This window comes from Sardina pilchardus, chromosome 3 (genome assembly GCF_963854185.1).
Source record: "Sardina pilchardus chromosome 3, fSarPil1.1, whole genome shotgun sequence".
Classification (NCBI taxonomy): domain Eukaryota; kingdom Metazoa; phylum Chordata; class Actinopteri; order Clupeiformes; family Clupeidae; genus Sardina; species Sardina pilchardus.
Genome location: NC_084996.1, coordinates 11,217,994 through 11,233,578, shown reverse-complemented (window position 1 = coordinate 11,233,578; position 15,585 = coordinate 11,217,994). Strand labels below are relative to the sequence as shown.

At 44.0% G+C, this 15,585-nt stretch overlaps 4 protein-coding genes across 6 annotated transcripts; 3 read left to right on the top strand and 1 right to left on the bottom strand.

Moving 5' to 3' along the window:
• elob (elongin B) lies at positions 1-3,439 on the top strand. Of its 2 annotated transcripts, none has more exons than XM_062531784.1 (4): positions 1-117; positions 1,165-1,299; positions 1,436-1,544; positions 1,921-3,439. In XM_062531784.1, the coding sequence occupies exons 1-4, from the start codon at positions 115-117 to the stop codon at positions 2,028-2,030; spliced, it is 357 nt and encodes a 118-aa protein (XP_062387768.1). In that variant the 5' UTR covers positions 1-114; the 3' UTR covers positions 2,031-3,439. The 2 variants fall into 2 exon arrangements, with proteins under 2 accessions (XP_062387768.1, XP_062387767.1); XM_062531783.1 differs by having other exon boundaries at positions 1,918-3,439.
• A 428-nt stretch (positions 3,440-3,867) lies between these two features.
• On the top strand, positions 3,868-5,953 carry LOC134076632 (uncharacterized). The gene is made up of 4 exons (XM_062531779.1): positions 3,868-4,058; positions 4,175-4,525; positions 4,627-4,873; positions 5,003-5,953. Exons 2-4 carry the CDS (start codon positions 4,181-4,183, stop codon positions 5,716-5,718), a joined length of 1,308 nt encoding a protein of 435 aa, XP_062387763.1. The 5' UTR covers positions 3,868-4,058; positions 4,175-4,180; the 3' UTR covers positions 5,719-5,953.
• Positions 5,954-6,937: 984 nt separating this feature from the next.
• Positions 6,938-9,227, bottom strand: si:dkey-66i24.7 (uncharacterized). 2 transcript variants are annotated; one of them, XM_062531780.1, is made up of 2 exons: positions 8,940-9,227; positions 6,938-8,520 (listed from the first exon to the last, which is right to left on the bottom strand). In XM_062531780.1, exons 1-2 carry the CDS (start codon positions 9,034-9,036, stop codon positions 7,877-7,879), a joined length of 741 nt encoding a protein of 246 aa, XP_062387764.1. In that variant the 5' UTR covers positions 9,037-9,227; the 3' UTR covers positions 6,938-7,876. The 2 variants fall into 2 exon arrangements, with proteins under 2 accessions (XP_062387764.1, XP_062387765.1); XM_062531781.1 differs by lacking the exon at positions 8,940-9,227 and adding an exon at positions 8,854-8,873 and having other exon boundaries at positions 6,939-8,520.
• A 271-nt stretch (positions 9,228-9,498) lies between these two features.
• Positions 9,499-15,506, top strand: armc5 (armadillo repeat containing 5). The gene is made up of 7 exons (XM_062531777.1): positions 9,499-10,423; positions 10,651-10,681; positions 10,774-10,884; positions 11,066-11,984; positions 12,135-12,961; positions 13,110-13,242; positions 13,421-15,506. Exons 1-7 carry the CDS (start codon positions 10,016-10,018, stop codon positions 14,754-14,756), a joined length of 3,765 nt encoding a protein of 1,254 aa, XP_062387761.1. The 5' UTR covers positions 9,499-10,015; the 3' UTR covers positions 14,757-15,506.
• The last annotated feature ends 79 nt before the right edge of the window (positions 15,507-15,585 follow it).

The window sequence follows — 15,585 nt, the reverse complement described above, 5'->3', positions numbered from 1 at the left end:
CGCCCACCCCTCCTGAGCCCAAACCATAGGTTGCCAAACGCGAACATTTTGATGTGCCCGCCCGGTGCAATGTGGGATTGTTGGGGTTAGAGGCGAAGCAACCGACCGAGGGAAATGGTGAGGATGAGAAACTATCACGTTTCATGTCTTGTACTTTATTTGTCACCATTAGATTTTTTGGAAGTCATCATTGGTGATGTATACTAAGTATTGGGTTGTGATAACCCAATGTAAGTGTTTTCAAAACGCTGACCACAGACAAATCTCTTTGTTTCGTAATATGTCCAGCTATACAAGCTAACTAACGTTACAGGCTAACGTTAGGTACTATCAGTTTTAACCTGAGTTTTTTTTAAGTAGGCATCGCTCAATCTTTTCCATGCAGTTGGATAATGTTTGTTAGCTACGTTTGTTACTGGGTGTCAAAAATATAAATTAGACGTCTTTGATATCAGAATCGTTTATTGTGCGAACAACTAGTACAGTTGTCAAATGGTTTGCGTCTAGTTAATGTTAGCCTAACGTTAGCTGCTATTTGTTGGCTGTATGACGCATCGAGGGCATCATGGTCACACTAATATTGGGCACAAACTACTTAAACTTCGTGATTTTAACTTCATTTAGATAGTGGTTGGTTAGTTGTTACGGATATGTAGTCTATCAGTCATTGAAACAATGTTAGCCTGCTATAACAAGATGTACAAAGAGGACACTGTTGTTCCTGTTAGTCAATGTAACTGAAAAGATCCAGTAACGTCAACGTTACTAATTTAATGGTGTCTGGTAGTTTCCTCTTTCTTTTAAAGCCAATTTTGTACCATGCATTGGCTAGCCAACTTGCTTTTATGGATAGTTTGTTTGCATTTTTGCATCAATTTAGGTAGTAAGTTGTCGATTAAAACAAAACTGTCTCAGCATTACTCGCTAGCTGAGGTAGTTGATCCTTAAAGTTATTTAAGGTGTTGCACATAGCAGCTGTCACTGTGTTTCAAGTATTCAGCTGTTGACCATTTGTTCAATTGCATGACATGCCAGATTGAATTTTTGTCTTACACCGAGGGTGGATATATTCTATGAACAGTAGCATCTGAACGAATGGTTGACTTTCAAACTTGCCAAATTGTCCTCAGATGTTTTATTTGTGCCATTTCCTCCACCCCCTAGGACGTGTTCCTTATGATCAGGCGTCACAAGACGACCATTTTCACAGATGCAAAAGAGTCCACAACTGTTTACGAACTGAAACGGATCGTGGAAGGCATTCTGAAAAGGACACCTGAAGAGCAGCGGTTGTACAAGGTAGTTCTTTGCTTGAACAGTACTAGATTAGGTGGCATTTCAGCTCTGGTTAATCTAGTAGTTTATCCATTCACAATATGTCTGGAGCCATGCCTGTGAAATGCTCTTTGTTAACCTAGTGTATAATTTCTGCAAGGATGATGTATTGCTGGACGACAGTAAGACACTTGGAGACTGTGGATTTACGAATCAAACAGCAAGGCCACAGGCTCCAGGAACTGTTGGGCTGGCTTTCCGTGTCAGTGGTGAGTTGCTGTTTTTTGATGTACTTGTACTCTTTGTTATACTCTGAAAATGGTCACTGTAAATCTCTTCCACAGTGCTAGAATATGACCTATACACTTGCTGTCAAATTCAGCGAATTGCTCCTCCCTATCCTCTAAACTGTCTATTCGGTGTAAGCATTCACAAATCACCTATGGACAGAACCCATTCCAGCCAGTGAATATATTGCTTAGGTAGCACAGAACGAAGAGATGTAAATATCAACCAAATCTTTTTGCCAGTATCACTTTACCTCATTTTATAGATTTATTATTAGAGAGTGATTATCACAGAGTCTGTGTCTATTTCCATCTTACTTACATACTCTTTATCTCTCCAACCTGTCTTCCCCAGAAGACTCTTTTGAACCACTAAGGGTGGAGCCTTTCTCCAGCCCTCCTGAACTACCTGACGTCATGAAGCCCCAAGACTCCAGCAGCACTGCCAACGAGCAGGCTGTGCAGTGATGGATGGATTTGCGATTGTTTTGATGGATGGCTGGATGGATGAAGGGAGGGAGAAAGGAAGGAAGGGAGTGAGAGAAAGCTTGTTTATGTGATTTGTAAGTGTTTATTTTTTGTTTTTGTTTGGGTTTTTTGTTTGTTTGTTTTTTTGCAGAAGTTCATGGATGACTAAAGATTGCGAGTGGTGACTTAACCTTTTGGAATTATGATCGTTACACCCCACCTGCATCATTTTTGTCCCTCAAATAATGTCAGGAGCAAACAAAACGTGTGCCCTCCTCCTCTTGTCCTTTTCTCTTCTGCTCTGACAGTATGCCACCCTTCATCACCTGCTTTAGACATTGCCTAGGCATGTCCTTTTTGCTAATGCGTCACCCTTTCAGGAACGCCCCCATTGGCTGCACTGATGTCAATCTTCCTTATGAGGTGGGATGAGACAGGTCTGAAGATTACCTGCAGAAGAGTGCTGTACCTCTGAGTTTGTCTAGTTTGGGTATGGATTTGTAGTTAGATCTAGTTTTGTGTGTGTGCGTGTGTGTGTGTGTTTGTGTGAGAGAGATGTATGTTTGGTGAGTCATTTATTGAGGTGGGAGTATGTGCATTTTTAAGAATGCTCTTGCTGATTTTGGATTTACTTTGTGTTTTGTGTGTGTGCTTTACTTTAATGACTGTATTGCTGTTATTGTTATTATTATGTATTATTTAGAACTTAAATGAACTTACAGACATTTGGGATGCAAGAGAAAGAGGTTTTAAAGTCACTTAGTTATTCAATCATGTAATGCATGAAACTGCTCACAAAACTATGGGCTGAATGCAGGACACTGTACAGAAATCATGCTTTCACCACAGGTGTTTCCATTCATTTCCATTAAGGAAAATTTTCATTTCAGTGTAGATATTGTCACTTGTGTTGCTTCATTTGGTTTCTTTACCCAAGTTGTTGTGCCTGTGTTCTTTATCTTGTCTGGTTTCATTTTGAGTCTCAATCTATTGTAAGTCAAAAGCACAGTCTTTTACCAGTTTGACTTTGCCTTTGAGCACCCTGCTATTTTCAATGGAAAACCAAAGGGGAAGTTTAAATGGAAGTTCTCATTTTTTGTCTTTGCTTTGAGTTGGCTAAGAAGGGGAATGTTAACAACTGCAGAAAGATGGATGTCTACAGGTTTTTGTATAAGTCATGCAGGCTTAATTGTACAAACCACTGAATGTTAAGTTTTGACAACTCCTGATGGGGCACTTCCCAAGATCACAGCGTCTTTAAACTACGACACTCGGCATTGCACCAATTTCTTTCGAGTGACTGAAATGATTCAACATTAAACTCTTGCATTTGAGTAATGAAGATAAATGTAATTAAAAATGTGTAACTGTGATTGTGAAAGTTGAAATTAAAAGAGACACTTTTTTCACCCCTTGTTTATGTTCTGAAGTGCTGTCCTTCAAGTCTCTATCCTTCTTTACTATATTTCTCAAGTACTTTTTATTACTTTCACAAATTAAGAATTCTGATTCGGGGATAACTGAATAGCTTTTGTGTTCATATAATATGATTGAATGGTACACAAATTAATTTGTTCTGATACAGCAGATTTTAGAATATACTTAACCATTAGGGTATACCTTCAATTTACAAGGGGTAGGCTACCTCTAGGTCTTTTTCAGAGCACAGTATAACTCTGGCTAACATTACAATGCAGTTGTGTCGGAGCTGGACATTTTGTCTCTTGAAAGTGATGGGGAGCGACACAGCGTCGGAGCCTTTTACTCCGTCCCAGTTGGCGGCAGTAATGAGCAGTTTCTTAAGAATGTCTGCCATAGAAGTTCAGGGAAAGAAAAAAACAAAACAAAGTCAAAAGCGTGGCTTGGAGCTTTATGCTACTGTGGCTTAGACTCTGATTTAGTTATGCTTGCCCGGTAGGGTGGCTTTGTGGAAGTTCCGCTATTTTATTATCGGCTATTGTCGTAATCCAGTGGCAGTAGGCTATATTGCTACCAACCTACTGCTCTAAAGTAGTTCTACAAGTCAATGTAAGTAGCCTTCGCACATGTCCTTTTTCAAGCTTTTTTTTGTGAGTGGATGGCTTCTGGTTTAGTGTAACTGGTCGTATTGTATGCAGCATCTGTTTATGCCTTGTTCTCTTTAGGCTAGGATGTACACAAATGCCTGTGTTGTATCGGCGGGCCGAGCGGTGCTTGAGATGATGCAGTACGACTGGGAGCCTCTTTCCCACGGGGAGCTTGACCAGCGCCTGGACCAAGCAGTCGAGGAGATCTTGGAAGCCGAGTTGATGGCCCAGATCCAGCACCATTCTCCTGTACTCTTGCAGGTGTCTCGGTCGGAGGAGCCCTTGTTGCATCTTCAGGCACAATCGCAAGATATGGCGCATCCTCAAGTGGTATTTCAGTTGACCGATACGCTTGCTATTTCATCCAATGCAGACGTTGAGCTACAACGACAGTCTGCTGAAAAAGCAGAGGAAAACCCAGCAGTTCAGGTTGGTATTTCAACGGTCACTCACTGCACAAACCCAAGGCATGGCTGGTAGCCTAATGAATCACTGCCTCACTGATATCCTCTCTGTTTTAAAAAATGTAGCACATCATGGACCTCCTGAAGAACGCCAACACCAGTTATAATCGCAGTCGACTTGCCGGGAGAGCACGATTGTCACTCTCCCACACCGTCCTGCTCTCTCTCACCCTGCTTTCCAAACGTCGCAGCTACCGCTCTGTATCGACCAGTTTCCGTCTGGAGAAAGGAAATATCCACAGAATTTTCTTCTCCTTCTGTGACCGCGTCAACGCTCTGGAGGAACAACAGATAGGCCTACGATGGCCGAAAAGTACGCATTTCATAAGTTATCTATTCATCTCGGTTTTATGATTTCAGTCGAATGTGTATTTTAGTCAAAGCTGATTTAAAAGTGTATACCAGTCGCTACCTTGGGTAACTAACAAGTCTTTGTTTCTAGGTCAGGAGATGATGGACAGTCTGCTGCCCTTCTCAAGTCTGTTGGGGGTGAATGATGTTGAACTAGGCATCCCAAAGGTGTTGGGTGTTTTGGGTCACACCCGCATCCCTATTCGTCTGCCCATTGGCAAGCAGGATGTGGAGAAGGAGGAGTTGGACCTGAAACATCTGACCAAAGACGTTCACCCAGACTCTTGGCTGAATCTGGAGTTTGTGTGCGATAGACAAGGCCGCTTCATTCACTGCCGGGTTAGCCGAGGATCAGAACACGACAGGGCAAGTGACCTGAGGAGGAGGATTCAGAGCAACCCAGGCATGGTGCCACTAGGATGCTGCCTGGTTGCAGGCACTGGTTACCCCTTGACAGATCAGATCCTCACCCCCTATTCTTCAGGGCACGGACCCAGGGAGAACCTCTTCAACAGGACCCTGGAGAGCCACTTGTGCCGGCTAGATCAGGCAGTAGAGGATCTGAAGGCCCGCTTTCAAAGACTCAAATACTTGGACATGGGGAACTATGACCGAGCGAAAGCGGTGGTGCTAACTGCATGCATTTTGCACAATGTCTTTTTAGACATGGGGGATATTGTCAAGGGTCAGTCAGGGAGGGAAGTGGGAGAACAGGAGCAAGACGGAGACAGAGAGGAGGCAGGTTTGAGATGGAGAGATACTGTTGCGCAACAGTTGTACAGTGCCTTGGATACAGAAAACATTTGAGCTGATGGAGTTTCGACCCAATGTGATTGGAAATGTAATGATGTATGCTGAGTACCTCCAGTGAGGCATTGTCTGTGTCATTAGATAGATGACCAGAGAGAGAGACTGACACCATTAGATTCTTCCATTCTATCGTCAGGACTATTTTGCTCAAAATACAGGGGATAATATGGGGATGTAAAGCATTCCGCTGTACAATAAACTGTTCCTGAGTCATCTGGTTTTGAAATAACAACACATTTCTATTTGGTCTTTGATCTGCAATTCTAATGTAATAGCAAGTCAAAGTATTGAACTTGCTGACTATCCTTATCAAATAATCAAAAGTTGGTCTCAGTGTAAGGGATGCCAGCTAGCTTAGTTCTGCATGTGGAAAGTTTAAACCTCTCTTCCGACGCCTCAAGAGTGCTGCTGGCATGAAAGCTAGTAGCCTGGGCTTTTAGATTGATAGCATGCTCGAATCCATGCACATACTGTGCTTTTGGATATATGGCATCATATGCAAGAGCAGGTTACTTCGCATTACAAATGCAGAGTATTAGGCACATTCTTCATCCAATGGTTCAGTGACAAGACTTATGTGAATAAAACCATTCATACCCTAATTAAAGAAATATTTATGTCACTCAGTGCATATCTGTGTAAATTGCTAAGCCATAGAATATCCCATCATCATGATTGTTCTATTGCTAGATTCTAGACAATCCCAATTAAAAGTGAATAGTTAGTTCTACTGGCATGCTTCCTGGTGACATTAATGCAAAAACTGAAAAGATTTTTCCTTGATATAAGGCTGACAAAAGAGACATATGCAAGTATTATCATATTATACTTTCTCAGATGGGTAAAATCCCTGACAGTCCTGGAAAATACAAGGAAAACAATATATAGGATGTATAGATGGCACATACGATGACATCACACTGCCTAGGTCTCAAAGGGTTAATGCTTCTATCCTTAAAACTTGCCAAAAATCATTATATACGGTATGTGCGATCAATTCAATTTGAAAGTGTTCAATATGTTACTAGTTACATTTGTTTTGAACTCAGCAGTAAGCACTTTAATTGCTCAAGAAGAATCAAATGTTGTTAAATAGGTCAACTTATACTAAATATACTGTAAGCTACATGTCAGTTGTATAAATTAGAAGGAAATGTTGCTTGGAAATGATTCCTATACTAAATAAGTTTATATTGTATATAGACACATCTCAAAGCATTGTTTTTCACAGTAGAAATGTCAAATGTGATAATGATTTACATATACCAGTTGGTGTCGGGTACTGGCACTTTATTCCCCCACTTCAGCCACTAAATCATGCACTTGCAGTATTCAGTGAATTACTGTATATCTGATCTTTACTCCCAGTGAAATAATCAATAAACACTTATCCTGTTTTTTTTTATTAAAAGTATAATATACAGACTTCTTATTAACAAATATATGTTTTACTAAACAAGGTCACTGATAAATATGCACACCATATTTACAGGTTTGTGACCCACAAAAAAATACACCAACAATAGATTAAGTTGAACATCTGTCAGAATGGAATTGTGGGATATCATTACTAATCTGTTTCTAGTATCAGATAAGACTGTTTTTTGTACAACTACATTATTATGAAGTCATTAACTTGCATAACCTGGAAAAAAGCTTGTTAGGGTGTTATCTATTTCCACTTCATCCGAACACAATGCCTTGTATCTTAACTCCACCTCAAACACACACACACACACACACACACACACACACACACACACACAAAGGTCACTCCCTTTTTCATTACATTTCAATATTGTCAGAGGCTTGGAGTTTTTTTTGTTTTTTTTGTTATAGTTAACGGAGGACATTGTCATCGTTAAAAAGGACCAATCTTGGTTTCAAGAGAGTCATTCCTGACGCCCTTCCTGTCCCTGGAAAATACAGTACACCACATATTCTTGATTCACAGTTTCAGTCCTTATCATGAAAATGCTGGCCCACACATATTCATTTCAGATTATGATAAAAATAGAACCAAGAACTTAAATATACCAGTTAAAGGAACCTCCTGTCTAACACAGAGGTTAAAGGCAAATAACCTAATATCCCAAACAGTTGAGTTCCATTAATGAAAGGTTGATGCACTGGGTCCTTGCCTGGTTCACCTTTATTACTCTTTTGGCAGCTGGACACTATTGTCCTGTGCCAAGCTGGAGATGGCGCGTGCCAGGTTGTTAATGGCTTCAATCTTCCTCTCCTCCAGCGCCTTTTGCTGAGCCCACATGTTCATCTTCCTCTCCTGTAGCTCCAGGTATAGATGCAGCACATCCTGAGTTTGCTGAGGGGGCTTTGGGTGCATGGGGGTGGCTGTTATGGATGTGGCAGCTGTTATTGTCGGGGCCGCTGTTATTGAAGGGATGGGCAGAATGGGGGTGAACCGTTTGCTGGCAATAGCCTTGCCCAGCTTGGTGCCATTCAGCTTTGCCTTGCGCTGGGCCTCAATCTCCTCCCGACTCTTGCCCAGCACATTGTGCATGGCCTTGAAGAACTCCCAGTGGACGCTCTGCGCCCCAAGACGCTTGGCACGTTCTGTGTTTTTGCGGTACGTGGCCAGCATGTTCCTCCACTTCAGATCACACTCATAGGCCTTCACGGCCACATCCAGGTTCCCAGCAGCCTGAAGCTTTGCAGTTACCCTCTCAGCAACTGTCTCCCAAAGCTTCTTCTTTTTGCACACAGGCTGGTCAAATTCCTGATCCATTTCCAAGCGAGTGTTCACAAGCTGCCATGTAGCTTGTAGAGTCCAAACAAACTCTTAAGAAAGAGAAACATGATGAATTGAGTTGACTTATTCACTTTTGATAACAATGATGGCCATAGAGTTATTGTTAAGCATGGTAAAGTGAGCTGTATTTATAAAAACAGGAAATAACTTACTGCAGCCTACTTTTTCAAATAAAATGCTTGTTGGAATAGTCTAGGCTACTGAAAATCATGTGTTATTATTATCATTATTATTATTATTATTATTATTATTTAATGTAGCCTACATTGCAATAATACAATATCATGTCTGTATTACCACTGTGTTTGAAATAACCACTCTAAACAATAACAACAACAAATTCTTGTGTGAATGTGTATTACTGCGATGATCAGCATTCATCATGTGCTCCTCGCATGCAGTTACTGGTGGACTCGATTACTTGTAACACCGACTTTGCGCACGTTACCTCCTTTCGCTTTTTCGGGCTCCAAAGTGGGAAGCGTGGTCGTGCTCTCCTCGACTTCAATACTCTCGGTAACAATCGTTTCGATGACCTCCTCCATCTTGTTTGGCACTTGAGAATCCTTGATTGATAACTTGTGATATCAACAGATATTATCGACGATTTAAACAACACTAGTTTGGCAGCGATGAATTATCTACCGCATCAACTAAACCGATGATTATAACAACAACCTATAGTTTGTCCACCCTCAAGCGAGTTTTAGAAATGAAAGGTGACGAAATGAATGTTAGCATATGGGTACTGTAGTCACCTTGTGGATAAACAAATGCTGATAGGCAGATAATAAACTGCAATCCCTGGGTGCTTTGTGTCGGAGCTACATCCGAGAGGCACTGTGGTGGATGCCTTGGGAAATGCAGTCTCACGGATGTGGTAGCACCGGGGGAGATAGCACATTCTCGTAAGTAAAACTACAAGATCCATGGGTAAATGTTCCTCCCTCAGAACTGATACGCTCCCCCTTTCCGCCAACGCCTCCCATGACGCCTCCCTGTTTGTCGCTCTGCTAAAGATGGCGTCTGTGCTATACCAAGATTATTGCGTTTGCTTGATTATATAAATGTCGAATGAAGGAAGGTTTAGTCAATGAAAATGCGGTGTCAGGCTTAGGAAGAGGATTAAATACATGTATGAGGTGAAAGCTTGTAGCTATTTTCAGCTAAACATTGGTGAGACCTACTTTCTTTCGCAGGCCTAACATATTCGGACAGCGGACGAATGGTTAAAAAAAAACTACAACTCCCAGCAACACTGCTTAGAGGCGTTGCCTGGTTATAACTTTTTTCGTTTGTAATGATGGTGACTGTAGTTTTTTTGCAGGCTCAGTCCCTTCTTGACATGGACTTAAACGTTATTGACTACGCTTTTTGAATTTACTGTTCAACTGTAAATTACATTTGATGGACGTTTATGTAAGTCTTAAAAGCGTTTCTAGGAACGTCCACCAAACCTCTGCTCTGACTCTCCCTGTCACATAGGCTAAGGAGTTAGATTGGGGGTAGGACTGTGTAGTTGTCATGGCCACACATGGCCACTTAAAAAGCTCTAATGGTAGTTCCAAAGAAGGGTCCTCTGCACTACCAGAGTCTTCTTTGACCTGGTGTATTTCCCAGTTGTCCAAAGTATCACTTGCAGCAAGCAATCAGAGCAATGTTTCCCAAGAGACAGAGCCCAAAAATAAGGAAGGTAGGGACAAGACCAGAGACATTCAGAAGAAGCTTCAAGCCAGTCAGTGGCGTGCACTGGTGGCTATCCGGACGCAGCACATCAAAGGGGGAGACAGCAGAATAAACAGGTACAGATCACAAGGGGGTCTCCCACCTCTGTTGGACCTCCTTAGAAGACCTGACAGCTCCAGGAAGACCTTAGACTTGGCCCTCAGCATCCTTGCCAACTGTTGCACTGAGAGAGAAGCACGAAGAGAGGTGAGCAAAGGAATTCAGTCAGTTGTTCTTGCATGATTAAGTGGTTTTGACACATTTTTTAAATTATGTAACATGTATATAATTACTGAGACCATATGTTGCCATGTTAGCCTATGTTTTGTTAACAAAGGTGGTTTAATTCTATTTCTGCATGGTATATGGTTATGAACAGGAGACATTGCACAATCGCTTTCAATTCTGACTGCATTTTCTGTTTCCAACCGAAGGTAAGAAAGCTGGAAGGAATAGCAGTAATTGGTAAGTTCCTGTGTGGTCATGATATGGAATCAGGTGTTATGAAGACGAAGCTTGAAGGAAAGTTGTTACACATATTTTCTTGCTCATTGCAGTGGGCGTTATGAAGGGAAATGTTGCTGTGGAGACTTTGGAGAACAGAGCTGCTAGGGCCTTAGGGAACCTTGCGATGGATCCTGAGGGCTCTGCTTTGGTTCATTCTGCTGGTCAGTTGAGAATAATTAATTCTGCCTGGTTTCCCTCGATGTTTCTCTGTAATATTCTCATACTCAATATGTTGTTCCTTATTTGTTTCAAAATAGATCATCATCAAGCTATTTGACAATGTTTTTATTTTACAGGTTGTGTTTTTGCTTTTTAAAATAAAATCTCTATTTTTCATCTCAGGCGGAGTCCCCCCTCTCCTCCTCTCTCTTTCCCCCTCAACCCCGTCCTCCTCCTCCTCGCCCAACCCCTCCTCCCCGTCATCGCCCTCTTCTGTCTCTCCGTCCTCCCTCCCGTCCTCTGCCAAGCTGGAGTGTGCCCAGTCGGCCGCCCGCGCTCTCCTCTACCTGGCAGACACCCCTGCCAACCGCTTGTTACTGCTCTCCCAGGGGGCCATGTCTGCCTTGGCCCCACTCATGTCGCCAGAGCTTCCTCTGGGGCTCAGACGGGCTTCCCTCCGTGCCCTCCATGAGCTCACCAGAGGCTGTGGTGCCGAGTGTGCCCGGGAGGTGTCACGGTCTGGGGCACTGGCTCAGCTTGGGGCCCTGATCTCAGAGGAAGCAGCCAAGCCCCTGGAGGAGCTGGCACTGAAGACCTTGGCCAACCTCTGCTCCCAAGGCTGCCTGCGACCTCTTGTGGGCTCACTAGGGGCCATTCAGAAGTTTTCCGAGGAAGTGAAGAAGGACCCCGCCAAGTCTGGAGTTTTACTCAAGGCTCTCTGCTTGTGTTGCAAGGAGGCGGTGAACCGGGTCAAAGTCAAGGAGAGCGGAGGGTTGGAGGTCCTGATTGGCTTCCTCTCTGCCCATCAGAATCACCCACTCACACGACTGGCCATTCTGGCCTGTGTGGATTTCGTCTATGACGAATCGGCCTTGGAGCAGCTGCAAGATCTTGGACTGATACCACTGCTGGTGGCACGATTGGTTGAGTATGCCAAAGGGGAGGAGCCAGTGGCCAAGTCAGATTCCAGCCCCTCCTCAGCTAGTGATTTAATGTCTCCGTCATGTTTTGATTCCTTTGACTTTCCACACCCTGATGGGAACAAAAAAGATGATGTTGGGAAGGAGCAGGGTTCGGGATCATCTAGCTTTCTCAGCCTGAGGTTAGTGACAGAAACATTTGTTCTTTGCAAGTCGTTGTTTTGTACAAACATATTTGCTTAAATGTAAATTTAACTTGTTTCAGCTGTATGATTTTCAGCTGTATGACCATCGTGTTAATTGACATTTGCTCTCTCGCTTGGTGTGTCTAGGTCCTGGCTGGTATCTGAAGGTCTGATATCCTCTGAAGGAGAGCTACTGGAGTCTCCCGCTAGCACGGAGAGTGACTGTGGGGGTTCACACGCCTCTTCACCCTCAGTGGCAAATTCGCCCGTTACGCCAATCTCAGATGCTAGCTCATCTGGCACATGTCTCTCTCCGACCTTGTCACTTCCTCAGTCCAGCGTCTCATCTGTATCCAAGCCAGGTGTTCTGTCTCCACCGAACCAGCTCACAGCTCCACATTCCTCACAGAGAAACGTGCCACTGTCTCCTAGCAACCCTCAAAGTCCGCCTCTGTGCACCTCTGGCCCCAAACCCACCAGTCCTTCCAAGGTGTGCTCCCCGCCCAAGAAAAGACCCAGAGTTTCTTCATTATCATCTTCCTCCTCCCACTCATCCGCCTCCTCTTTCTCCTCCTCCACCTGTTCCAGTGTAGTCTCACTGGACGCCCTTCCAGTGCTGTCCAGAACCCCAGCATACCATCACCCGTACCACCCAGAGCCGTGGGCCCCAGAATCTCCCATTCTCTTGTTACTCTCTCGCTTCTCCCACGCCTCTGATCCAAGCGCGACACTGGTCAATTCAGGCGTCCTCTCTGGCCTCCTCTACTACCTCACCCAGCACAAGGACCCCAGCGGCCGATGCTTCCGCATGCTGAGCCGCCTCAGCTGCAACCCTAACTGCCTGCAGGCCCTGCTGCGCACTGGTGCCGTGGCCATGATTCACCAGGACCTCTGTCTTAGAGGCAGCAGCATCAGAGTCCGCAGAGGCCAGGAGAGGCAGACAGATAGGGTGAAGGCTAAAGTCAGACAATTAGGTGAGACACCTTAATATTCAATTCAGTTCAGTTCAGTTCAATTCAGTCTGACAGTTTATTTCACCAAGTATTTTGCTCCTTTTATGATATCAATAATTGTTTTTACCCTCTCCCACTCACTATTTCTTGTCTTTATCATCTCCCTTAGGTCTTGGCTTGCTCAGTAACTTGCGAGTTCAGTGTGAAGCAGGCTTTGGCACAGGAGTTCTGTCTCATATCATGCTGTCTGGTATAGAGGTGGACCGGCTGTTCGGTGCTCTTTCTTTACCTCTGATTTGCAGGTATGTGATATATTCAAAGGTAAAAAGGTAAATAGTAGTTTTGCTAGAACATCAGGTAGAACTCCCTGGTGCTATAGGTACTAAGGTACAAAGGCAGAAGGTACTATTAATGGTGGAAGTTTCATTGAATGAGATGTGGTTTCTTGTTTGTAAATGTGTACCACCTCTGTCTTTACAGCAACAAAGTCCTATTGAAGAAGCTCCTTTTTGACAACAGAGGCCTCATGCACGCACTGGAACCCCTTTGTTGTCTGCCTGACAGCAAGGATGACAACAATCATCCAGAGAGATGCAAATCCTTCCTCTCCTGTTGGCTTTGCCCACCGCAGGAAGTGACATTATCTCGATTCCACTTGCTGTACTCCTCTCTCCTGATTGGCTGCCTCTCCAATCTGCTGGTACATTCCAAGACAGAGGTAGACCAAAAGAAAGGGAGTGTAGAACCACAGGTCACTGTAGAAACCCCCTCAAGTCCCAACACTGCTCTGGATTCTCTAAAAGGAACAGGAAATGATTTACCCCCCTCACCAAAAAAGCCATGCCTGTCTAGCAGCTGCTCTTACACTGACGCGACACACGACATCTTCCTGCAGCTGGACGATGGCAGCCAGGTACCTGCTTGTCGGGAGGCTTTGGCAGGTGGTGAGGGGGAGTCGGGTGACGGAGGCTCGGAGTACTTCAGAGCCTTGCTGACCGGAGGGTTCGGTGAAGCTCAGGGCAAAGAGGGGGAGGCCATTCCGATCAAGGATGTGAGGTATGGAATGCTGATTCCTGTGCTACACTACCTGCATGGCTGTCGCCTGACCGATGGAGAAGGAGGGAAAGAGCAGGAGGGGGACACAGACCAGGGTGCTGGAGGGCGATGTCGCCTCCTAGAGTCGCTGACTCTGAAGTCCTGGGAGTCCCCAGATTTCCAGAAGACTGCTTTGGCTGAGGCGATGGTCGGGGCATGCCGTTTTTTGGTGACTGGCTTACAGAGAGTCACAGAGGACCTGTGTGTGACCTTGCTCCACACCATAGCCACTAAACCAGCTTCATTGTCTTTGCCTCAAAGGTCACCCAAACCTGTTCTGGGTGGAATACCCAGACCACTGCAGTCCAGTAAAGTTGTGAAGAGCCCTTTGCAATCGGGACCAAAGTCCACCCCCAAGACTGCCAAAAAGAACCCTAAAGTAGGGAGCAGCCCAGAGGTGGAACAGGTTCCTCGAACACCCCTAAAGTTCCCGCCAGACACCCTGTCTTCAGCCACAGAAGGGACCTTAGTTAGCAACTGCACACTGGCGCCTCTACTGCCACAGCTGTACTGGTTCTCCCAGCGCTACAACTACCCTAGACTGGGGCGGGCAAGCTTGTCCATACTGCTGCGTCCACAGGGAGTGAATCGCATGTCACCCACTGCCTCCCTTCCACCAGTCCAGGCAGCGGACTGCCTGCTGCGGTTGGCCAAGCATGCAGACTGCCAGGAGAGTTTGAAACGAGATCTACTAGGACTGGCAGCGGCAGCTCTTAGCTGAAGGGGTGGAGAGTTGCATGGAGCAGATATGGGCAACACAGGGTTGAGGAGAAATTAAATGAAAGTGGTTTTACCACCACTCTACCATTTGATCCGTTTTTCCGTTGTATTATGTATTAATGTCATAACTAATTCATTGCCATGATAGAATGTCCTTGTTTATGTTTTTCTTGCTAATTCCAAAGCATTTTTGTCTTTGTACATTTTTGTTTTTTAAAACTCTTAAAGTTTTTGGCAGAGCACCCAGTTCATCTTCATAGTGTCAACACCCCCATTGGATATACCATAGATGTTGCCATATAAGCTAGGGTACTCTTTCTGCCACAGTTCATTTTGAAAAGGCATAACTATGTGCTTATGAAGTGTCAATATGTGTAACAATCAGTACAACAGGGACGCCTTTGTGTTTACTTTATATTTTTGTACTCCTCATTTTGTAAGTATTTTTTGTAAATATGTAAAACAAGACTTTGCCAAGATAAGCATTGATCAAGGAGCTAAGTTTGAGTGATTGGTGTCTGGTGTAAATATGCGCTCCTCAGTTATATTTTGTTTGTGTCATATGTAGGTGTCATAGAAAAATGGTATTTTTCCATTGTACACAGAAATACTAGTATACCAGCCATCCTCTCATTCTAACCAAGTCACAGATGTATATAGTGTAAATGAAAAATCTTATAGAAATGAAAGATGTATAATGAGATGTGACTTTACAAAGACAAATCCTAATAAACCAGACACAAAGATTTGACATTGTTGTTTGACAGTGGAGTGGACACACACAGGCGTTCAGGCTTATTTACAACTATTTCACCTTGAAAAGTGCACGT

Coding starts and splice junctions, on each gene's coding strand:
- armc5 (XM_062531777.1), top strand. CDS start 10,016: ATGGCCACACATGGCCACTTAAAAAGCTCTAATGGTAGTTCCAAAGAA. Junction 10,424..10,650: donor AGAGAGAAGCACGAAGAGAG/GTGAGCAAAGGA, acceptor TTCCAACCGAAG/GTAAGAAAGCTGGAAGGAAT. Junction 13,243..13,420: donor TCTTTACCTCTGATTTGCAG/GTATGTGATATA, acceptor CTGTCTTTACAG/CAACAAAGTCCTATTGAAGA.
- si:dkey-66i24.7 (XM_062531780.1), bottom strand. CDS start 9,036: ATGGAGGAGGTCATCGAAACGATTGTTACCGAGAGTATTGAAGTCGAG. Junction 8,521..8,939: donor GCCCGAAAAAGCGAAAGGAG/GTAACGTGCGCA, acceptor CTCTTTCTTAAG/AGTTTGTTTGGACTCTACAA.
- LOC134076632 (XM_062531779.1), top strand. CDS start 4,181: ATGTACACAAATGCCTGTGTTGTATCGGCGGGCCGAGCGGTGCTTGAG. Junction 4,526..4,626: donor AGGAAAACCCAGCAGTTCAG/GTTGGTATTTCA, acceptor TAAAAAATGTAG/CACATCATGGACCTCCTGAA. Junction 4,874..5,002: donor AGGCCTACGATGGCCGAAAA/GTACGCATTTCA, acceptor CTTTGTTTCTAG/GTCAGGAGATGATGGACAGT.
- elob (XM_062531783.1), top strand. Junction 1,300..1,435: donor AAGAGCAGCGGTTGTACAAG/GTAGTTCTTTGC, acceptor AATTTCTGCAAG/GATGATGTATTGCTGGACGA. Junction 1,545..1,917: donor GCTGGCTTTCCGTGTCAGTG/GTGAGTTGCTGT, acceptor TGTCTTCCCCAG/AAGACTCTTTTGAACCACTA.